This window comes from Botryllus schlosseri, chromosome 6, assembly GCF_051294905.1.
Source record: "Botryllus schlosseri isolate E-star chromosome 6, Bs_hap1, whole genome shotgun sequence".
Classification (NCBI taxonomy): Eukaryota; Metazoa; Chordata; class Ascidiacea; order Stolidobranchia; family Styelidae; genus Botryllus; species Botryllus schlosseri.
The window spans coordinates 6968163-6993064 of record NC_137241.1 but is presented as its reverse complement, the minus strand read 5'-3'; the positions used below and the strand labels follow the sequence as shown (position 1 = coordinate 6993064).

Sequence of the window (24902 nt, the reverse complement as noted above, 5' to 3'; positions counted from 1 at the left end):
CACACACAATTTACAATGCGATAAGACACAGTAGGATGTAATGAACAGACATGGGGTGATTACTTCGGAATGTAATCGATTGCGATTACGATTACTTCTGAATCACGCGCTTACGATTACGATTACAGCAAAATCAGGAAGTACTCGATTACGATTACGATTACATTGCAAAAGTAATCACGATTACTCACAATTACATTTATTTTGCTTCTTAGAACTAATCTTGGAAGATATATTGATAGACAATATAATGGTTGCGATGAAAAGTCGTATTGATATAACAACTTTCCTTATAGATCAGTGGTTCTTAACCTTTTTTCCTCCAGCGCCCCCTTTCAAAAATTATCGTGTCCAGCGCCTCCCACCTCATATTGTAAGGACTGTAATAATGACAATGGGTCAGAGGGAGGGCCGTAACAGCACTTCGTCAGCCCCTCCTGTTACGTCATAATGAACACAACTTTATAGGGGACGAAGATTTTTGTCGAGCTTTGCAATTTTTTGTCTCTAAATTCCTTGCATGCATATGTTTGCAATGCAAACGTCTCTTCCTCATGAAAAAAATTCCTAATTTATAGGAATAGGCATATCGGCTCCACACAAAAAGACATGCAATTTTGGTCAACATACGACTCTACGAAGTGTGCTACCAAAAAAAGAACTAGGCCAGTGGTTCTCAGCGGGGGAGGGGGGGTTCGTGAAGCGTTTTCAGGGGGCCCGCGAAGCCTCAAAATAGTTGCTAACCTTATTTGTACTTTTTCAACTTCGGAAAATCACGAGGTAGTTTCTCTTCAAAATTACCAAAAATGTTTAGCTCATATCAACAGTTGCAGAATTCGCTTTGAAATAATGGATGTCAACCCAATTCTACAGGAATAGTATGATCCTATTTTCAAGAAAAGTCATTTTGTTGCTGTTTATCACTAAGCCTGCAGTTATCACTTGCACCAAACAGATGACGATTGCACGATAATTGAGCAAAATTTGATAAAAAATTTCGTGGGTGTCCTCGGGGGTTCGTGACGGTCCAAAAGTGGTCCGTGAAGACAAAAAGGTTGAGAACCACTGACCTAGGCCGAAGCTTTGAGTATGTGACCATTGCCAATAGCCGCGCTGGATGGGCGAAACGAATAGTTCTGACCTTTCAATCTGAGCCCCACAATACAAATGCCTCATGGGGCACCCACAGAGGAATGAAGACATGAATATTTGCGTATGCGTCTCACGAAAGTTTAGCCTGCTACATTTGGGTGACTACAATATATTTTGATTATACAACAGACGGACGGTCCCGAATTAACAACATACAATATAACAATTATAACAACATATCAGTTGTTATAATTTTGAATTACGTGCCCCCAATTCCTATGTAGTTATTGTATCGCAATCTTGTGGTGTAGTGACTAGATGATTTTTTAATAACAACTGAACCAAAATGTAGAGGGCATACCGTCAACCAGACGTTCTTCCAATTCATATCCACGCGGTGTCGTATTTGTGTAATTACTACATTCCATTAGATGGCAACGTTTCTAACGATATTTTGTTTGGGCTTTCATCTTCGCTAGAGTAGTCTGGGAGAAGAAGCTTTTGTCGCAGACTTGCGATGATGCTTCCGACCACCCGTTGTGAACTAGTAACGCTCTGCATGCATTCACGTATAGAAAGCGCATTTTATCAATTTAGGAGCGAGGAGTATCGGTAGCTTTCATCATAATTGAATTCGCGAGAATCTGTGGTTTACTGTATACCGTTTCTAAAGGCACAAGAGTTTCGCGTCGCGGATAGCGAAAATGAGACCTAAATCTACCCAAGTTGACTGTTGCCCTGTAGTAACTTTTTATCTTGTATACAAGTGAAGCCTCAAATAGAATGATTTTCGTCCGAAAAATCTTTTATGTGTAGTTCGCTCATCGAGGTGTCACTTGTAAGCAGGGCCAGGAAGTGTAATATATATGTCAATATCATTAAGTATAGGCCTACCGTCCAGGCATCCACCGTTCCTACAAAGCGGCAAATATTACTAGGGTCTATGGTGTAGTAATACAATATGCCTCATATAACCACACAATGTGTGTGAGGTTCATGATCACGAATTAGACCAAGGAGACGAGATAAGCCCATCATATAGTTAAGAAGTGCACTGCACAGAGTACACTGTACAGTGTTGATATGTTTGTATCAGTACACATTCTGTTGCTGGTTCATAAGGCGGCAGACTATATTACCATTGAAGCACTAGCCTATGATATTCTTGAAGTTCTTGTCTTGACCAGATTCTGTGGTGTGCTAGACACTGTGTAATGGTTTGATAAATTCCCAGGTTATAGAAATGGATGGTAGCACGCTTTCGTCTTCGTCAAGCACTTCCTCTCCATCATCCACACTGCGCAATGACGGATTACCGCCTTACACTAGATCTATGGCCGGATTTAAATTACCGAGTGACGATGAACTCAGATATGAAGGAGTTGAAAAGCTGATTCAAAGACTTCGGTTGTGCGAATCCGAATATAAAAAATCATTACTTGTAGAGCGCAGTAGAATCATGAAAGACGTGAATCAACAGCTACAAAATCATCTCGTCGAGATGAAAGGCTTGAAGGAAATCAACAAGAAACTAGTGAAAGAGAATGAGTGCTTGGCCAGCGAGAAGGAAGAACTGGGTGGGATGTGTTGTTTTTTGGACGACGACCGTGAAAAAGCCAAAAAATTGGCCCACGAATGGCAAGTTTTCGGACGCTATGCGGCCGCACAGATGTCAAAAGAGCTGTCACTGTGCCACGATAAAATCCGGGAATTAGAGAATAAGCAAAAAATACTCTCGGCCGAAAACAAGTCCCTCAAACTCAAAGAGCTCCGCATGGCGTTCGATTTCGAACGTGCGGGCAGTAGGACTTCTTTAGACAGCCAGGGAAGTTTCCACGGCGCTATACCGGGGCTGTTGGATGTTGCCGGTACCAGGGACTCTGGGGATGGTAGTAGCAGTGGTTCGACTGCCAGTAATTACAGTCCAGACCACAAGTCATTCAAGTCATCTGCACCACCTAATAAAGAAAACCTCGCAGGTACGAATGACATTCATTTTTCTATCGCAATTTAGACAATATGCCAACTTTTCAGATGGGCCTGATCCATGCATTTGTGATCAACTAGTTTCAAAATCCTGTCTTTTATGTTAGTGACTTGCGATTCATGACAGCATTCCAAATCTTGGCAAAATATTACAGCGAAAACTTGGCTTATGAAGTTTTTGCAACACGGCGTGTGCCGCTATGGTGCTTGTCAATTCAGCCATGTACCATGTTGTTATAAACAGCTCTAATTGAATAGTTTATATTGAACTTTTCTCACCTTCACATATTTGATGGTTGGCCTACTAGAAAATCGAAACAATCAATGGAGTAATATCGTCAAATTACCGAAACTGTTGTAGTGCAGTGCAGTAAATGATCGTAAAAATGTTCAAATTCTAAGAACAGTGTGAATGAACCCGCACTTGAACTACGAGGCATGAGGTTTTGTACTTTGTAATTTGATCTGGGCAGGTTTTCAATTGGGTAATATTGGATGATGTCACTTGGATCAATAATAATATATCAAAGGTTTGACCTGTAATGATATTGTAGTTCAATATCGTATGAATGAGTCATGGTTTAATCAAAATCGTTATCTTTTGGCATTACCTTAGTTGAAGTAAATGGGAAAGCACGGTGCATTTATTGGACTGAATGCTTGCACTAGGAAAGCCCTAACCTACTTACTAAAATTCCCTTTGCAGAAAGCAGAGAAAATTATATAAAATATCTCGAAAACCAACTTCGCCAATTGGAAGATGCCAAAGGTCGTGCGAAAAAGGTATGACGCTTTCTACTCACCGTCATTATTATGTTAACAACGATTGGGCTATTTCTATTTGTTTTTAATGCTTCAGCGAATGTAGGAAATACTAGATCCCAAGTACTTCCTAATCCCATTAGAAAGTGTTATTGCATGACTTTGTATTAAAGCTCTCAAGTCCAATTATCAAATCTGTGCTTGTATCTTAGCTGGTGTTTTTCATGACGAGAAAATGATAATTCCCCCATTTTGCCCTGTGTCAATGTGTAGATGCCAGCACCTTAACAATATTTATGTACCAATATCAAGGTAACATAGTGCTGAACAATTTCATTTTTACTCTCAAGAATATTGAAGTGCCCAGTGAAGTTTTTGGTGCAGTGTGACTCCGAATTGCATTATTTGTTTACGTCTGTTATCCTCATAGCTATCCTTTACTCAAAAGCAGTTGTTATTTAATCCATTTCTGCTGGGGAGATGTCTTGGTTTCCTATTCATATTCAATGATAAGAATCCTGTATTGCAGGTCTGTGTAATATCAGTTAAGGTTGTCTTGATGCTGTTAATCTAATCACAGTTAAGCAGGTGCGTAGTGTCAAACTCGTTTTCACCTCTGGTCACTTCGGAATCAAGGCTGGCTCGAAGTGTCAACTGTAGGCCTGTAAAGTTAAACAACTTGAACATTTTAAGATAATTGTAAATTTGATTAGAATTAGAATTATAGATACACAGTTAAGAATTAGGATCACCGCATCCGTAACAACTTGGAAAGCATGATAACGGCAAATGTCCGTGCACCAAGCTTGGCTCGCTTCTCACTATAGCCTACAGTTCTCCTGCAGCATTTTCAGAAAAACCAGAAATTAGATTAGAATTAAAATTAAGGCATAGAAAAATTTCAGAAATTGGACTATAATTAGATTACGGTACCGGCATTTATCTAATTAGTCCCATTAAACAACGTATCTAGTTGTCCAAGTCTTGAAAGTGTGCCTAGTTACCGAGATCTAGCCTACCATGCTTTTTCAACGTAAATCACTCTGCCCTTGGAGATTCTCGTGTTTGACTTCTCCATTTTTGTGGCAGGTCTCATCCACTGTGCCCTCTACTCATGGGACCTTCAACATGTCCCCGGCCAAGTCGGACCGCCGAATGTTAACTCAAGCAACCCGTCACTCTTCAAACTCATCACTTTCGTCTTCCAATTCGCATACTTTAACCAACGAGCCTTACGCCGTCAACGGGGCGATGGGGAACCCGTTACATGTGAGTGAATTTGGCCTGGTCGGTTATGTAGAATCGCATTGATGGTTCGATTGGAGTCAAGGCACAGATGACTCTGAGTCTTTGACGTTCTGAAATTTTGGACTTGTACATTGCGATTAGAGTGTGGCAAATTAGAACATTTTTTGCTTTTTCAAATGAGATTAGAATAATAGATACAGTCTTTTCCAAATTGAACTAGAATTAGAATTATAGCTACACAGTCTTTTCCAAATTAGCTGAGAATTAGAATTGTAGCAGCACAGCTGTTCGTCTAAATTAGATTAGAATTAGAATTGTAGCTACACATTCTTTTCAAATTAGTTTAGATAAGACTTAGATATAGTCTTTTCCAAATTGAACTAGAAGAAGAATTACAGCTACACAGTTGTTGTTCTTCTGAATTCGATTTTATAATTAGGATTATAGCTACACAGTCTTTTCCAAATTAGTTGAGAATTAGAATTGTAGCAGCACAGTTGTTCGTCTAAATTAGATTAGAATTGTAGCTACACATTCTATTCTAATTAGTTTATATTAGAATTAGATATAGTCTTTTCCAAATTGAACTAGAATAAGAAATATAGCTACACAGTCGTTGTTCTTCTAAATTGGATTAGAATTAGAATTGTAGCTACACATTCTTTTCAAATTAGTTTAGATTAGAATTATAGATAGAGTATTTTCCAAGTAGAACTAGAATTAGGATCGCAGCTACACAGTTGTTCTTCTAAATTAGATTAGAATTAGAATTGTAGCTACACAATCTTTTCAAATTAGTTTAGATTATAATTATAGATACAGTACTTTTCCGAATTCGATTAAAATTAGAATTATACTGACACACTTGTTCTTCTAAATTAGATTAGAATTATAGATACTGTTATTTCCAAATTAAACTAGAATTAGAATCATAGCTACACAGTTGTTCTTCTAAATTAGATTAGAATTAGTATTGTAGCTACACATGTTTTTCCAAATTTGTTTTAGAATTAGAATTATGGATACTGTCTTTTTCAAATTGCACTGGAATTGTAGCTACACAGTTTCAAATTAGATTAGAATTAGAATTATATACAGGTTCACTTTATTTTTTTAAATTTGATTAGAAATATAGTTACTGAATTTGCGAAAACTTGAAAATTGACAAGGTTCAGTTAGTATCAAATATGAGTTCATTATCATGACAATGAGAATGGCTAATGTTCGTACAGTAAGCTTGGGTTGGCTTGTCTAAATCTGACGTGACGCTATTGCGTGTTGTAGGCTAAATATAGCCAATACTGCGTGTAGCGCGCCTTTGATCCTTGGGGGACAAGAGAATCTAGGTTTGCATATCAATGACGTCAGGCAGACGCCCGTACACTGTTTTAACAGATGTGGCCGTCTTATAACTATTCTGTGAAATGAAATTCTAGATTTCTATTTTAGAGCTTCTTGTTGGTACAGAACTTCGATATACGATTGAATAATACGTTATATATTGAAATGAACCAGAATATTTTCGGGTGACAATCGTCAGGGGGTCAGCAACTAGTAGAGAATTGGAAAGAACTTTGTATATCAACAATCGTATCAGCAAATATGACGTCACCGGCATTTCAACTTTTCTCGATGTCTGCTAGCTTCGCGCAAACGCCGCCTAATATGATTTGGGTTTTACGGCCTAACTAGATGACGCGTCTGGCCGCGACAGCTTCTTTGTTTTGTGTTTGAAATTCGACATTAGTTACTCGGTTATCGGATTACTCGACCATTTCCAAGGATAACGCGACAGGCTGCAGTTTAATTTTCCAATAAATGCCAAACGGGCGGTATCGCGAATGCAGATGCGCGGTATCAGTTTGACGACGCGGTGGGTTGACTCAAACGCTTAATCAGCGACTGTTTAAAAAATAAAATGGCGTGGGCTGATATCACGCACCCGGTTGGTTGACCAATAGCTCTGGCAATTCGATAGATTGTTGCAAAACACGAAGCGGGCTGGTTTGCAGCCTTCGCGTGGGCGAACAACACTTTAAACTGGTTTAAACTCTTTAAAGCCGCGCGTCCGTTCAAGTGCAGCCATTTGAGCCGTTGTTCGCGATTACAATTATCTTCTCGCTTCGGTGGAGTGTTTTTAAAAAGCCGATTCGGCGTTGCTCTACCCCGCCTACTCAAAAGTCGCGGAATTTGCGTTCGGTAGAACCCACGAGAAGTGAACTGAGTCGATGGGTTCGCTGAAACGAAACGCAATTGGCCACAGCGGTGCGGGAATTGTCGAAAATCAGGTCCGCGAGACGCAGCTGGGCGATGCAAATTGTTGGAAATCGAACTGTTGTTTTGATGATCGTTTTTCCGGTTTCGCGGCTCGGTTTGTTTAAAATTAGGAGCGGGGCCTACGTCGTAGGCCCCGTTAGGAGACAAATTTACGAAAAACAATACGTTGTCACTTCTAACTGCGAATTTCGCTCTCAAGGTCACCGACCGAAGCCGAAGCTCTCAAAAAGCGGTGCTTTTCCAATTTAATCCAAGCTTAACCGAAATGCTATTCGTTACCCAGTTTACCTGTAGAATTTCGCAAAGTCCCGATTTATCCATCACCAGAGGCGTTCAGTAACGAAGGACTGAATCCAAGTACCCGGTTTAATGCAAGCTCGTAACTGCCCGATTCGTGTATCTCTCAGTTTGAACACCGTGATGGGTTTTAGTCAGTGGGACTCTAGCCAAACCGCTGACGAATTTCGGCGGTTAACCGCGAAAAAGCTACGCGGTCTACTACGTTCAAGCTGAGTAGTTTACTCCCGCGCAATTTTTGCAGTAACGCGAATTCCTAGTTTTGCGGCGATGTTAAACTCGCTTTTGTACCGCGTTTTGTAGTACCCAGTATCGAACAACACAATATCTGGCGCTTGGAATGCGATATCGCTGTCTCCCGGTTAAAACCATTTGAAACCGCGGGTATTCGGGATGGCTAACTAGGGTCGATTACCCTTTTAGATCATAATCAGTGTGGGAATTTCCGAGTTACATTGCCGAAATCGGATCGGATACGCCACAACAAATTAAGCTCTTGCTGCATGTGAGAGAATATACAATATGTGGAAGTGTTGCAAGGCTCGACTAAAAACTCGGTTATTCGAGGTTCCGGTCTAGTCAAATGTACGGTTACGTATCTACTATAAGTTCTATTATCAACCAGAATTGTAGCCTTCAAGTTCAAACCTCAATTTTTGGTATCTCAGCATCCAAAATCAGCTGTACAAAGCCACGCACACGTTAGCTGAAATGACATTTTGTGATCAACCCAAGGCATTGTAATAAATTACAATGCAATCGGTATGGTCGAGAAAGAACACTGTATTATTTTTATGTGGTGTTTAACTGGCATTATTCCTTGTTGTCTCATGAAAGATATAATTTGAGCTTAACGCGCGATTCATACAATCATGACGTCATAATTAGTGATACTCAGTTGGCAAAATAATCGGCAATCGAATCACTCGGGTTCTGGCTTCTGCTCGTGTAAAGTCCTAATTATGACGCTATAATACGCGGATTCAGCTGCGGTCGCTCGCATACGTATTTTATCCCGCGCGAGTAAGCTAATCCTGCAATCAAGCATCGCAAACCGGCTACCGTACCGGGTTTTCTACAGGTCCTTTGCAAGATACCGCAACAGACAATCCGTCTTGTTCGGCCGCGCGCTACGCCCAAAACGTGCAGTAACTCGACCGTCTCGGAGCGATCTAACGTTCGCGGACGGATAAAAGATGCGCTGTCTTTGTGGCACGGACCAAAACATAAGTTTCCTTTATCGACTGACTGGAGATATTGGGTCCCGTGTTGTGAAGCAGTTGAAGTGCTGTCAAGCGCGGGCACTCTAGCGTGAATGGGTGAAGGGTTGCGTGCAGTCAATGACTCCGTTGCTGCATTGTGTTGTTTTGCAGCGCTGCGAACTCGATTGTGTTAGTAGGCTGTTAAAATTAATAACTTTTGTTTCCAAGTTTCACTGAATACCTCAAGGTATTGTTGGGTTGTCTAAAGAAACACTGCACACGAAAATTTGCGCGATTCCAACCTGTTGGAGCGAATCTATTACAAATTAAAATTTCAACCATTTGTAAAATAATAGTCTCTCGTAGGTGCAGAGCTTCAACCTTCAATTGGATTACATATTCATATTGAAATAAACCTGAATATTTTCGGCTGGCACTCGTCAATAGGGCTGGGCGCAATGATTCGAGTACTCGAATCTGAATCGAGTATTAATTTCAATGATTCGAGTCGAGTAGTAAAAGACGATTTTTTCGAGTACTGAAATTATACGCTCCTCACCACTGAAAGTTAATTTATCAACGAAAATTACAGTTTCTATACTGATTTTCACTGCTGAAGACTTGAAACCTTGCTTGGCGATATTGCAGCATACGAAACATATAGTACAAAGCTACGAAAGTTACTGGACGACGTGGACGTAGCACATTTCCGAAGTCACGATTATCACACAACATTGTCACCAAGTGGAATGAAATCGGTATGGTCGAAAAATACCAAAGTATCATTTATGAGATGGATAGCAGGCATTATATTCTTTGTGGTGGCATAAACGGTAATATTTGAACTTTGACGTATTACATTCTGTTGTGACGTCATAATGAGTGATACTACTCGATTACTCGACTCGACTCGAAGCATATTGCGTGATTCAGAATCGAATCACTCAGATACTCGATTTTGCCCAGCCCTACTTGTCAACAACGGGTAGAGAATTGAATGTTAATATGCAATGTTCTTTCCCATTCTCTCACCAGGGCCTACGATACTTATCGATACTACGATACTGCTGTTGAAAAGTATATTCATATTGAAATGAACCCGAATATAATCGGCTGACACTGCTCAGGGGTAATCGTCAGCAACTAGTGGAGAATTGAAAAGAACATAGTATATCGACAATCGTATCCCAAAATAAATGACGTCACCGGCACGAAAATTTGGATTGTATTGAAATTGCATATAAGTTCTGTACCCACAAGAAGCTCTTTAATTCTCTACTATAGTTGATGACGATTACCCCTGACGAGAGTCAGCCGACAACATTAGGTTTCATTTCAATATGAATATAATTGTATATTAAACTCAAAGTATTTTCGTTGGCAAATTTCTTCACACCGCCATGACCCTTGTGTAATTGTTGCTTCATTCGTATTTCGATAATTGCCTTTCATTTCGTTTTACAACCCCCGCAAGCGTCCTTAAATTCGAGGGCTTCCAATGCAGGCCATTGCGGAGAAACCGTTCCCGGAATATAGTAAACAAACGTCGATACATCATTGTAATGGGGTATTATTTATGTTGCTTGGTCCAAATTAGACGGTGCCGTGCGGATTCGAATTGAAATGCAATTTGAACGGCGTAGCCGTGTAGGAATCTGCAGGTTTTCCGGAGACAGTAACAAATCCGAAATCGCGTTTCCCCCAAGCGATCCAAATATGAATCCAATTTCTGAAAGTAATCTTTCGTTAGCCCTACTTTGAAGGTTTCAGTGTGACATAATCTCGTTGCGATTCCGCGATGCGCGGCACACCTTCGCGGCGTATTTAATAGAGCGAATTTTAATACCCCGCCGAGGCGTTGAGTAGGAAATTTACGGGACACGGCCCGCTGAAGCGCAAACTTGAATGGGATTGTTTCCGGGTCTGGGTGTTGAATTGAGAGATGGGAACAGGAATTGGATTGAATACAAAAACCTGGATTCGTACACGGGTATTGATCAGAGCTAGGCGTAATGATTTTTGCGATTATTGAAAAACATCATCTCCATACTGCTATGACGTTGATACTTGAATACGCGACTCGAATCGAATCACTCAGGAACTCCGTTTTGCCATGCACTAATGTCGATGCGCTTGCGAATCGTCCCGTATATATTCGGAATACCTTTGAAGTTATTACAATAATAAACAAGGCTCGCGTTTACTCAGGGCGGGCTTTGTAATTGCTAGCGCGGCGGTGACAAAGTTCATCTTCGCCGGTAGCTTTCTAAAGTCACCAAAGATTCTTGGACGCCGGGGTGCCGCTACGTTATTAGGCGCATCCGGTGTCTTGTTTGTTTATGTGCGTTTTTGTTTGAAAGAGCGCCAAAGCATTGGGGTTTTTCTAGAATGGTGCCTATTCAATTGAGAACTTGAAAATTCACAGCTTTTTGCAAATAAGATTGGAATTAGAATTATAGCTACACAGTTCATTCCAAATTTGACTAGAATTAGAATTACAGGTGCAAAATACACAAGTTACAAAATATACTAGAATGAGAATTATAGCTAGTAGCTACACATTTTTTCCAATCGGATGTGAATTAGAATTATAGCTACACAGTTAAGTCCAAATTTGACTAGAATTAGAATCATGGGTGCATGTTTTTTACAAATTAGACTAGACTTAGAAGTCTAGATAGACTTTTTTTTCAAATTAGATTAGAATTAGAATTCTCGAACTTGGGAAATTGAGTCAAATTTAATTCATGTCAAATAAGTGCTCATTTTCATAAGCATGACTGCACGAGAATGGTAAATGTCTGTACGGGAAGCTTTGCCTCGTTTCACACTATACAGCTCTCCTGTAGCATTTTTCGAAAATCCAGAATATCTATTATAACGAAAATTAGAGTATAGAAATATTTCACAAATTAGATTAGAATTAGAATTAGTGTAATTAGGCAACTACATTTATCTACTTATCCAAGAATTATCTAGCTATCCAAGTCTGATTGCGTGTCGCGCGGTGCTGGGTTGTGAATTGCATCAACTAATCGCTATCCGCGAGGTTAATTGGTTAGCGTATGCTAACCCTGTTTTGTCATGTTGAAAAGGTCGCCAAAGTCTTGGGGTTTTCCAGGATGGCGCGAATTCTCCGCACATTTCCGATAGTTGTGAATTGGATCAACTAATCACTGTCTGCGGGATCTATTTGTTAGCGTATATGCGAACGCTGTTGTCTGATATAAATTTCGCGGGTTTGTACACAATGCACGGTTTGTTTTGCCTAGTAGGCCGCTGAGAAGGTATTGTTACTTCATTCGCGTGGTTAGGTTAGCTTTCACACAACCCTCACACCAGTGTTGCCAACCTCGCGGTTTTCCCGCGAATTTGGGCTTGTCGTTCTCGCGATTCGCGGTTTATTTTCAGGAGTCGCGGGTTGCTTGTTTTTGGGCTTGTTTGTTTTTTAATTTGCTTGTTGTGGGCTTGTTTTTCAGATTTTTTTTTGCTTGTTTTTGTAAAATAACCTGGAAACACTGCCTCACACTCACAGCGATGCCACCTCGCTGTTCCGTTGACTGTCGTCCACCAAGTTTTGTAATGCGGTTACAAATTCCCGCAGGTCGATGGCGGTGCGTTGCTTTGATAGAGTTTAATCGATACAGCGGTGTGCGACCGGATTATTGTCGCCGTACGCTTCGAAGTTGTTCGCGGTGTATGTCGACTTGACTGGTTTTCGCTGTAGCCCCACGCTGGGAGTATGAGCGATTTACATTTCGAAAATGTCCAGAATGGTATAAATAATAATAATTGTCAATAGAGACTGGAGATTATTCCTATTCTGCCGCTAAACCTCGCGAAAACACGCCTCCAGTAGCTTTAAAATACCTTATGCTCGTGGAAAAGGGCGTTTATTTTTAATGGAGCTCGCGTCGCTTTGAAAATCGCCCCAGTTGGGGCGGTATATTAACACGGGCTGTGTAATGACTGGGTGTTGATTTTGTAAAAATTCACTGGTTGCTCAACATTCTAGCAATGAGCATGCACAACCCCCCGATCAAACCCAACCCTAACCCCGAAATTAACCCTCACCCAAACCTATCCCTAAATCTTACTACAACCCAATCCTAACCGTAAATTTACCCCACATGCACAAGTGATGCATATTGTATGTCCATTGTCCACAGACCGTTTTGCTGCCAATATTACCGGGAACTGGGGTTTTGCACCGGGTAAAACGTGGGTATGAGTGATCAACTGATCATCGCTCGGGGTAGCGACATTTTAATAATCCCGGAACGGAGTATTGGCATCCGATATTAAGCGTGCTGTAGTTCTATAATTTCCATGCAAACGATCTACTTGTGTGGCGGCGGGGTGCATTGCTAATATAACCCGACCTCCTTTGGCGCGGTGTACGCTTTCTATTAATGATGACGATAATCGTATCCGATGACATATTGATCGTTTACACGACCGGCCAAGATTGGAAAGGTACAAAGATACGCGAGGCGACTCGGTTTACGATGTATCAAATTACCGCTACACGTTCGCTTTCACTGCCTACGCGGTTGGAATGGAATGTGTGCCGTTGTGAATGGAATATTTTGTTTTCTCGGTAGCGAAACGGTACACGCCGTCGTAAACGATCTGGAGTGATGTTCAGATTTCGTATTTGACTTTCTGTTCTGGTATCACGATACAATCTTCGAGGTCAAAGCCCGCTGATGGCTTCGGTATCGCTATATTTCCATGTACATTAGGGCTCTTCAAAAATGACTTTATTTCTCAAATCGTACTGGCTACTTGATAAAATTGTTAGGTTACCTAATTTAAGCCTACACACAAAATTTGGTTCGATTCCAGCCAGTAACCGCTTTGCTACAGGAGAAGAAAGTTTCTATTTATTATATAAAAATAAATAATAAAAAATTTGAAAATTTTCTGTTCACCCCATGAAAGTGTTAGGCTGTCTATAGAAACGATGCTCGCCAAATTTGGTTCAATTCCAACCAGTGGAAGCGGAGTTATTGCCGTCGAAAAATTTGGATTTGAGTAAAATAGTCTTTACGGTGAGCACAACTACAATAAATAAACAAAGAATCGGTCACCGTAAATACTATTTTATTCAAATCCAAATCCAAATTTTTCGACGGCAATAACTCCGCTTCCACTGGTTGGAATTGAACGAAATTTGGTGAGCATCGTTTCTGTAGACAGCCTAACACTTTCATGGGGTGAACAGAAAATTTTCAAATTTTTTATCATTTAATTTTATATAATAAATAGAAACTTTCTTCTCCTGTAGCAAAGCGGTTACAGGCTGGAATTGAACCAAATTTGGTGTGTAGGATTAAATTAGGTAACCTAACAATTTTATCAAGTAGCCAGTACGATTTGAGAAATAAAGTCATTTTTGAAGAGCCGTAATGTACATAAGGCAATGGCGGATGAATGATCTGGCAGCAAACCGAATTGTGATACGATTGTTGATATAAAATGTTCTTTACAATTCCCTGCTACTTAAAGAGCTTCTTGGAGGCACAGAACGTCAATGCACGATTGAATAGTATATTCATATTGAAATGAACCCTAAATTATCCGGCTTACACTCGTCAGGGGTAATCGTCATCTAAAAACAGTACATGAGCCCTAACCCTCTCTACGCCCCGATTTTTCTATTTTCACGCCGATGACGTCTTAATTGGTGATACGGTTGTTGTTGATACGATTCTGTACCCAAGAAGCTCTTCAGATGTTTAATTGTAATGCTCAAGTTCTGTAATTTCAAGAAGCTATTTATATTCAAGTAGTACACAGTAATCCTTTTCGGTAGCATGATGTCGTTCATGCCACGCGTGTATCTTTGGTTTGTGGCGACTCCTGTACGCAACAAGCTAACTTCAGAGGCGATTACCCGTTTCGCGGTAGTCTTTTACAGAAGGTAAAATCCCATGCGTTAACGCATGATATTCGTAATTCAGGTTCCCAGCCCAAGGATCCCGGGCGGAGACAATCACATGAACGTGGCACCGCCGCCCGGACCGTCGAGCAAACAAGACACGATAGCGTACGCTATGAAGGTACCCACCTTTGGTTCGTTTAGGATTAAAATATGGTGCGTCCGGTAGCGGTATTATATCGATTGCTCAGAAACGGAATCACTGAGTCGGTAACTTTTGATTAAAAGCCGAATTAAAGCAAGTTCGTTTACCGTATGGTAAGCTGCGGCTGTTGCGTCAATTGACTTTAATCGCATTCGCGAACCGCAATGAGATCGCGGCCGTGTTGATTAATGCAATGATGAATGCACGATCGTTTCGATGTAACTTCGGAATGCCAGCGCAATCAACACAAAACTATCGACTTCACTGGTACGGTTGCCATGTTGGTTGTTACTTCGTATAGTGTAGCGGCATCGGGGGTTCACTGTGACGTCGAAATCATGCCCGTACGATAGTCCAATTTGATTCTATATGTTGAGAGGAAAAAATTGGGGCTCGTTACCTGTGAATTTTGCATTTGAAATGTAATAACAAATATTATTACGAAAATTATATATCGATATTCTATTAATATATTCCAAGACGACTATTTCACTGACTGAATATGGGCGTGAATATTGATGTACGACAATTGATGAATTCTGCAATTTGTATGTATGTATTATTGTATGGGTGAGTTCGGGGTAGGGGTGAGCTAGGATTAGGATAAGGATAAGGGGATTTCAAGTGCAGAATTCACTAGTAAGGTAGTAACTCAGAAGTTTGCATGAAAAGTCGGTGGCAAAACATATCCATTATCCAACATCGAAATGTCGAATGCACGATGTAACGTAGTAATCGAATATGGCATCGCAACGGGAAGCCACTAAATTCAAGTCACTTTCCCCCCTTTTCCTCAGTGATCACGTATCTTCGCTGTGATTTTCGGATGTGAAATCGCTAATTGCCTGTCGCGGGGTGTGAGGAATTTGTGCCGTTTTACGACGCCCGGCACGATATTACGTGGTGGGTTACGGGAGAGTGAATGTCGGCGCCTGCGCAGGTGTTTGGAAGTGACGGGCTTGGCGTCGTGAAAGCTCTTATCAGCGTAGTCATCGCGATGTGATTAATGTGTCTTGCGGTGATAAAGTGTTTTATGGCGTACGGTGACTAAAGTCCTTAAAGCAGTCGGCGTCATGTAAATTTGTAGGGGTCACGACTATTATGAGTGGTGTAGTTGTATGGAGTCGCTTTTGTCAATATGTGTTACATCGTGGGGTAATGAATTTGGTATGTCATCGGAAATGGTCGTATCGGCATTTTAAAATTTGTTTCCTGCTCCAGATCTTAGCTTCAACTCGAAGTCCATCGTAAGCATCTGGCATCGCGTACTGCTGTAAAATCATTGCCTGGATCCGAGCCCCATTTCGAATTCGGGTTTCAAGTCCGATTCTGTGCTCTGTTTGGAACCACGTCGGGCAGACTTGTACAAACTAACTAACGGTTTTTTGAGTAATTCTAGTTCTAGTTGAGGATTTTGAAAATTGAGTAGTTCTACTTCTAGTTGCGGATTTTGATAAGTGACTAATTCTAGTTTTAGTTGCAGAATTTTAAAATTGGGTAGTTCTAGTTCTAGCGGATATCGAAAAGTGAGTAGTTCTAGTTGCGGATTTTGGAAAGTGACTGGTTCTAGTTTTAGTTCTAGTTGCAGAGTTTGAAAATTGGGTAGTTCTAGTTCTAGTTGCGAGATTTAATTATTGAGTAGTTCTAGTTCTAGTTGGCGCATTTTTAAACTCCATTAGTTTGTGCAAGTCTGCCACCGGGTCGAAAAAATGCCGCGTCGAATCGATCGAATACGCTTTTTCCGTACACGGCGTTCCGGCCCGGCTGCCACGCAGCTTTTCATTAGAGACTTATCGTCATGTGACGCACTTACTATCGTGTCCCCGCGTTCAGGTGTTGGAGCTGCAGGACCAGATGGACAGCTCCCTCCCCAATTCCATGTACCCGGGCGCGCCCAACGACGGTAACCACCTGGAGGAGCATCACAAGGAAGTCATCAGAGAAATGTGCAATGTAAGTCGCTTTTGCGTTGTTGTTACATCACAGACGACAGTGGTTTTCGATTACAAAGCGGGGAAGCAATCATGTCGATTACTTACCCACTCGGCAACAGGAAATGTAATCGCTGTGGCTAAAAATAGCGCAAGCTCAAGGGCATTGTCTCGCTTTTAGCGTGTTGGTTTTGTTTTGACGACGCTCGACGGCCCGCACTCGAGATGCCTCGCTTTTGCGACACGTGAAGAATCACTTGGCACGGTCGGTCAAGTGCGCTTTTACGTTGTGCTGGAAGCGTTGGAACAATGTTGAGGGATCATGTTGAAATTTCGAGTCGTGGATCAATAAAATGTTCCATTTTTTTGACCTTTATCGATCTGGGTTCCGGGCTTGCGGCAATCGGAGATTGATTGGTCCTGGTAGAAGCGTATATCCGGTAGTTATGTGCACGATCCCATATCTTCTCTGCATTGTAACAGACATTCCAAAAAGTATTGGCGTTTGTAGCTTCCGCCTAGCGTAAGATCGATGCTGATTTTGACTCATTTCCGATAATTACTTTCTGTCGACCGTGATTAACCAATAGCTCCATATTGTAAGCGCTCGTTTAATCTATAGGTATGGTAACGGGAGAAAAGACTTTGATTACGCTAGAACAAATATCTCATCCGCTTTAGCCCATATAGTCATACAAGCTGTGCGATCTAATTAATCGATTCTTCTTGTCTTGGACTTACCGTTATAAGGCTAGTTTTGTGCGTGTAAACTAATTCCGTCTGATGACCGTTACGCGGGTATTAGCGCTTCAATGCGTCGCCGGGTTGGTGATTCGAAGTCTTGTGACTAATTAGTGAGTTTTAGATATCCCTGGGACGCCTCGCAGCTTACGAAACACGCATAGTACAAAGATGCGTATGTTATATATAGTTAATGATACGATATAACATGTATATTAATGTGACCAATTTTCCTATTTGTTCAGGCTTCCGTGGGGGACATTTCCACCAAACACGCCCCACTTTATTGTTAATGCCACAATCGCCGATCGTGGCTCGTTAGGAGTAGTTTTATCGCTTTATTTTGCAACGCGATACCTTCTGGTTCTGTGGCGTAACGCGTAATTACCTGGAAAACATTTTTCGTAACAGAAATGCGACACGATGGTGTGACGGATATACTGCACCTCCGTAAGTAGCGTGTTGCCAGGAGCGGGCCTGTTTACATTGTCATCGTACCCGGCGCATGTTCTGTGCGGTTGTGTTGTTGCGCTCCGTTTCGAGCGGCTGGTGCGGGCGCGGCCATCTCAGTTCGGTTAAGATCCTTGGGAACATGCTTCACTTTTGGCGTATAATTTGCCGATATTGTTGCATGGAACTGGCGAAACCGCGCTATGCCGGTTTGATACCGCGCCGTCGGTTTAAGATAGAGTTATCGGAACTATGTGTAAAATGCAATGTAGTACACGCTAGTGCCACCGCATAGGGAATTTCTACACTGCATATCATACGCGTGAAATCCTGGCGTTTGTGACTTGATTCCAAGGTGGCGAAAGCAGTTATAGATGCCGCTGAAGTCGAAGTAAAGGTTACATTGCACAAGATTGCCAGAACTAGTTGCTAGGGGGAAAACGGAGACTGTGAAGTGTCACCATGTTTAAATAGTTCCGAATATTAGATTGAGACATTATCGGTTAGTCGCCAGTGAAAACTTACTGATTTGCATGGAAGTCGCGTCTCAGCGACTAACGCAAAATAACCGATGTCGCCGTAGATTGGCAACGCTGGAACTAGATTTCACGATTGATATGTCTATAACTAGTCTAATCTGTACGTATTCCGTCTTTGAACGAGCGATATGACCGAAAGAAAATGAAAACTTAACGAAAAGTTAATTTTCACAAAATGTATAAAATGGACATTCTGAGATACGTTGCTTCCACAATAACGACATCTTTTTCAAAATAGCATAAAATGACTGCTTAGGACCCAAAAACAGTTAAACTAGGAATAGAAGTACCAAAAACACTTGTGTGATCTCTGCGAGGACACACATTAATTTGTTGCTTCTGAAAGTAGAATCACTCCGCTGCGTCCATGCGCGGACAGCTTGGGACGCTAAAAAGGCATAAAATTTCTGCGTTGGCTTCGGAAACAGGTGAACTAGCAGTGGAGTACCAAAAACACTTATGTGATCACAGAGGAGACATGTTATCTACTTTATCGCCCCAAAAAGTAGAATCAATGTGCTGCTTCACTGCGTTGACAGCTAGACGCCCTTTAAAACGGAGTTTAATCGAAGTCGGTAATGATCACAGCACGCTGGGCGCTACTCCGACAGTGTATACACACGCCTCGCGCTTGGTCGCCCTTGTCCGTATCATCCTAGCTCTGACACATATATTGCGTGTTGTCTTCGGAATGCTTGTCGTCATTTTGTGTTGTGTCGCGGGTTGGAGTTTGTAATGTAATCATCGGGCCGCGCTGTCATTGTTTGCATGGGATTTGAGAAACGGATGTGATGCGTTTCGTGTTTCTCGTCTTCTAACGGAGCCCGGGCACGCCTGGGCGCTTATCAATCGGAATCCATCCGGCCGCGGTTCATCCTTGTCACAACAACCCCTTGCCCGCGGGGAATTCGGTTGCGCATGAGGGACTTGTGTTTTCGTACTATTGATATCTGCCTTTACGGATTCATTGGATTGCGGCCCGTGCGGTTTTCGTGGTCAGTGACCCCGTTGTCGGGGCTATTCGTGGACCTACCAAGTTGGACAACTGAAAAATTTTCAGCTCACTCAGTTCGCGTTACATCAGAGCTCATTTCATAAGCATGACAACGGGAAATATCTGTACGCCAAGCTTTGGCTCGCAGATTCATCATCTCGAATTCGTCATAAAGACCAATGAATATACATACATCTGTTTCTGACATGTTCCATCTTTAAGCTCAGTGCAGTACAAATCCCAAATCGAAACCGGCACATATCTATTCATTCCGAATCCATGCCTTGATATTTCGATTTGAAGCCGATCGGCGCGCGCATAGAAATCAAAGCACCAGTCGATATATAGGATTTCATTTCGACAGGAAATTAATTAAAGTACGTCTACGTCCGTCTCTTGATCCCCTCGGTGCTGTTCCGATTCTAGCCCAACAGGATTGGTATACTCTGATAGGTGTCGCTTGTCCGCCATTTCTCGCGATTTTCCGGAGTCGTCTTTTCCAAACCGCCTAAAAATATGTGTGCTATAGCCAGTTAGCCACCCACAATCCCATTAAAACGTCGAGCACCTACGCGGCTATCGATCGGTGTCGAATTAGCGTCACCGTTCCGATGCCTTGCGGCGTCACGCCCATGTACGTATACGTATGGAATGTGTATGGGTGTCATGAATCGGTGTAGATGCCGCAAAACACCGAGGACAAAAATACAAGTTGTTCTATTCCTCAGGTCCCCACAGCATTGTCGCAAGGTGCAACGAATTGGGTACATGGTCGAAGGAAAATTCATAAATATCATTATAGCGGTGTACATTACAACTATGATTATTTTAATATCTACATTGTGGTCGCATAAAAGGTTCATATTTGATTTTCCACACATCATCCATACTACCCATTGTAATTGATTCTCGGACACTCAATTCGGGATGGAATCACTTCAAGACACTGCCCACTGCCCTGGTATTTGATGTTGAATTGGTGCGTTATCGTTGTTGTTTGTGATACTCGGCGGTGTTTTTCAACTACAATGGTCATTGGCACCAGGTCACTATTCTAAATTATGACTTCATGTCTGACGACTTCTAGCAATAAGGCCCTTGTGTAGGCTTTTTAAGATACCGCTTATGCTGATCAGATTACGAGATTACATCGGACCCTAATTCGACTTGGTTTCATGCATGTATGTGAATGTATTGCGTTTTGAATCTCCCCGATGCTTGGGCATGGTTGGATGTTCTCAGACCGCATTGAGCGTGTAATTAGTTCTTTTTCGTTGTGTTATTTCAGGTTGTCTGGAGAAAACTGGGCGACAGTCGTGGCAATCTCAGAAAGCCCCAGCCTTCACGTACGCTTCAACACCGCACCGCTAGCGTGAGCAACTTATGAGGCTTACCGCCGGGGTGATGATCTACCTGGAATCCGGCGTACGCCAGAAACACGACGGCGAGCGGACATTGCGCGATGGCGCGTTCTTCAATAAAATTTTTGAGTTTTACGACCAGTGTTGAATCGAGACGCTGTCTCGTTACTGAATTTGGGTTTCTGGAAAGCCCCACGTGTCTACCCCTGTCTTCCATTTGAACCGAGAATACTGTCGTTTTTTAAGCGTTCCGTTTTACCGTTTAGCCTCGCGCTGTTTTTGTGGCGACGCGCTACAGCGAACAGAATGGTGTTCACATATCATTAGGGCTGAGCATCATGATACACGCCCTTTTCCGCTATACGTGAATTCTAGTTATGATACTTTTTTTCCACTGTGGAAGCCTTGAAATCTTGATTGGTCGTGTCACAGCACCCAAAACATATACCGCAAAGCTACGCGCGTCAGTGGAAATGGATTTTCTGCGATTTCGTGATCAATCCACATAGTCACAAGGCGCAATGACTCCAAATCAAATAGCTGGTCCGCGGTACAGAACTCGGAGATACCTTTCAATACAATGCAGTGCTCTGGATGTTGTATTGAAAGCTATCTTCAAACACCAAATTGTGTTTATATAGTGTATTGTAGAAGTGTCAATGTGTCTCAATAGTCGCGTAATCGGTGCGTATTTAAATTTTCCACGTCACCCATGTTGTTTTTGCGTTATAATGGGAATCGGATCACAGAGGCATTCGATTTTGTCCGGCCCCTATACTTATGAATCATCGCGCGTCGAGACTTATCTGATTGTAAATCTTCGCACTTTGAATTGTTACTGTACTTACGCTCCAACTCGGCTCCTCGTGAGAACGCGCGACATCAATGCGATTACGATTCCATAATGATTACATAATTATTTTAAAATCTCGGAGAGACTCCGATTATTGCAATCCCCTAATTTCGGGTTGCCTCCGTTTCGACTGCCGCAGGTGCGGATGAGGCTTTGCACTTGATCTTGACTGTCGCAACCCGCGTTCAACTCGTGTTATCTTTCATCCGTTTCGAATCGTGTACGCTTTCGCTATGACTCTCTCTCTGCACTATACCTGACAAGCCAGCTGATGTTGAGGTCGACTTGACCGCAGACTTGGACGACTGAATATTTCTAGCTGTTTAATTAGAATGTTTGGAGCGAAATGCCGGTGATCCAATCTGTGAAATGTTATAATGTAAGTTCTGGTTTTCCTGAAAATGCTACAGGAGTACTGTATAGTACGAAACGGCCCTTGCTTGGCGTACAGACAGTTGCCATTCTAGTGCTTGTGAGGATGAACGCTCCTTTGATATGTGCCGAAGTTAATTTTTGTTGTATAACTTTTTATTTGAGAATTCAATTAATTTTTGCAACTTCCGTAATTCGAATCTAATTTAGAAAAATGTGTACCCACAGTTATAATTATAATCTAATTTGAAAAGGCTCGAAATTTTGTAGTTGTCCAAGTCTTCCCTACCGGGACTTAATCACGTACAGCACTTTTAGTTGAGATGATCAACGAACCGTCCTCGAATAGCGTGTTACATATGTGTCTCTCAATGTGTGTTACTTAACGTGTCTTATCTACGTATGTACCTTTGTATGTGTTTTGTATCGCTACGACAAGTGTTTCTTATGCTTACTGTTTTTGATCGTTTTTTCTTCTCGCACGGTTCCGGTTTGTCGTTTGCTCCGAATGCCTTTTTGGATCTGCTGGATTAGGTCGGCGGTCGATACGATATCGGCGCGCTGATTCAATCCCGGTTTTAAGTTCCGTATATAGCGTAGGTCGACGTGTGCACTCGGGTTACATAGTATATAATCGAATTCGGCGGCTTGTACCGCGTGTCTTTTACTGTTTTATGGAGTAATTCGTTAGATAAGGTCGTTCTGACTGGTGGATTCTAGTAAATTGTGTGTTTTTGCGCCGCGAGATAAGCGCAAATCGAATTACTGTACTCAAATCCGGCCGTTGGCATTTTAAGTTTTTTGCGTCGCGAAATGCCATTTGCGTAGTATAGGCCTACGTGTCGTTTCGCGTAGCACGTAAAATTCCGCGAATTTACGTCATGCGTAACTCCGAAGTGCACTGCGTCGACAAGCTTAACGTGTATCGATCTCTTTGCGATGGCGATATGTATTTATAGGCCCCGAAGGTCGGGATTTGATGATATTTCGAGTCGTGTCCAATGTCCATCCGTAATTAGCCTGTCTATAGACAGCAATTGTCAAACGCTTTTGCGGTAGTTAATGCACACGGCGTTAACACTTTGCACGGATGTCGACCGGCGGGTTTCGGAGATGCGAAGCGGTGATATAGCTGACCCGCCCAATTGCGCAGGCTGTTCATCACCCGTACACTTTGTTACTGAAATGAAAGTTGCGAGCTGGGTGTCGTCTGCAGAGCCAACTTGTGTGTTTTTTGACTTTTCGGCTATTATATTTTTGTACTCGTGTTTGTTTACTGTCAACGACGATGTTATGCTCGTCATCAATAACTTCACTTGCCACTCATTACATATTTTCATCGCTTGAAAAATTCGGTGTGTTTCTTGCTGTTGTTGCGTTGAGGAAAATAGGGACGGAATAGGCTTAGCAGGGAATGGGCAATCTGAGCATAGTGGTGACATCCATCATGGATTGCACATACTCTGGTGCATCTCACCGGTGGTTCTTGAGCACCGCAGCATTAATGTATCACTGCTGATGAATCACAAAATGGAAATGCAACGATCGCGGCCAATGAACAACTCCACGACTTACCTCAGAATTAATAGACATTCAATAGTAAAACAGTATACTTTAATATAAGAACAGCAAAGCAACCACCGATACAATTCATATGTTGGGCCTGATCACGAAAAAATGTTTTACAGTGGCTGGTACATTACATTCGCTGCAATCGGGAAATTACCAGTATGTCATCAGTGATAGAGTTATTAAATCAGAAGAAGAATGAAGACAGAAAATTGTGCTTATGAAATTATTTTCGAAGGCGCACATTAAGTATAGTTAAAGTTAGAGAATGCTTAAGGACTCAATGTTTCCTCTAAGGTGCGCGCGCACAAAAGAAAATCCAGTTGTGGTTCGAAAAAAATTATCAGACGAAGCGAAAGTATCTCTTTTTGTAGAAAATGCGATGAAAAAACCTCGATTCCGTCGCAGCGAACGTCAGGGTTTCGCAAATTTCGGGGAGATCAGGTCCACTCGAGTCGAGTCAAAGTGACGAAGTTTCTTTAGTCCCATTACCGGAAAAATTTCGAGTAAATCCGAAGTCCAGTCGTGGCTTCGCACTCTTGTCCAAAGGACCGCGCAGTGAGTTGGTGAGACCGCGCAGACTCGTGAAAAATTAGAGGGAACATTGATGGTAGCTCATTACAAATTGTGGCGGCATCAGAAGCTTCAAGATATTAATGACACTCCGTAATTAAAGGCATTGGTCGAAGATTAACGACTATCTGGTGACTTATACACATAAGATAAATGACGTTTGGTGGTATCTACATGGCCTATCCGTTGATGGCCGGAATCGACGAAAAAAGTCTTTGTGTTGATAACACGGACAATAGATCTATTAAAAGTGACGCCACTCTTTTATTCGTTAGTTAGTCCTTTCCACCACGACCTGACAGAACCATTCCACATTAAGTATTCAGGTGGGTGACATTGCATAGCGTATAGAATTTGTGGATGACAGGAAAGGTAGAATAACATAAATAGACACAGAGACTGCAAAGAAACGCAATAAATATAGGGTGAAGGAAGGTGATGCAAGTCTTGGATGATTGCGGAAGCCCGCGAGAATCGTCAGACTGCCGCACAAAGTCAAAAGGCTTTAGCTCCTGAAAATTATTTTCATAAAGAAATATTTTAGTTATTCATGGTAAAAATAGACA

General features: G+C 41.9%; 1 protein-coding gene and 1 long non-coding RNA gene across 3 annotated transcripts; one reads left to right on the top strand and one right to left on the bottom strand.

The window, feature by feature from the left end:
* The first annotated feature begins 1576 nt into the window (after positions 1 to 1576).
* Positions 1577 to 23545, top strand: LOC145440733 (coiled-coil domain-containing protein 85C-like). Of its 2 annotated transcripts, XM_080318473.1 has the most exons (7): positions 1577 to 3071; positions 3785 to 3861; positions 4930 to 5109; positions 14831 to 14929; positions 16787 to 16906; positions 18037 to 18075; positions 20897 to 23545. In XM_080318473.1, the coding sequence occupies exons 1-6, from the start codon at positions 2336 to 2338 to the stop codon at positions 18055 to 18057; spliced, it is 1233 nt and encodes a 410-aa protein (XP_080174599.1). In that variant the 5' UTR covers positions 1577 to 2335; the 3' UTR covers positions 18058 to 18075; positions 20897 to 23545. The 2 variants fall into 2 exon arrangements, with proteins under 2 accessions (XP_080174599.1, XP_080174598.1); XM_080318472.1 differs by lacking the exon at positions 18037 to 18075 and having other exon boundaries at positions 1579 to 3071.
* Positions 8645 to 16890, bottom strand: LOC145440748 (uncharacterized). The gene is made up of 2 exons (XR_013915606.1): positions 16767 to 16890; positions 8645 to 9062 (listed from the first exon to the last, which is right to left on the bottom strand). It is a non-coding gene; the product is annotated as an uncharacterized LOC145440748 (long non-coding RNA).
* Positions 23546 to 24902: the final 1357 nt, after the last annotated feature.

Coding starts and splice junctions, on each gene's coding strand:
- LOC145440733 (XM_080318472.1), top strand. CDS start 2,336: ATGGATGGTAGCACGCTTTCGTCTTCGTCAAGCACTTCCTCTCCATCA. Junction 3,862..4,929: donor CCAAAGGTCGTGCGAAAAAG/GTATGACGCTTT, acceptor TTTTTGTGGCAG/GTCTCATCCACTGTGCCCTC. Junction 16,907..20,896: donor TCATCAGAGAAATGTGCAAT/GTAAGTCGCTTT, acceptor GTGTTATTTCAG/GTTGTCTGGAGAAAACTGGG.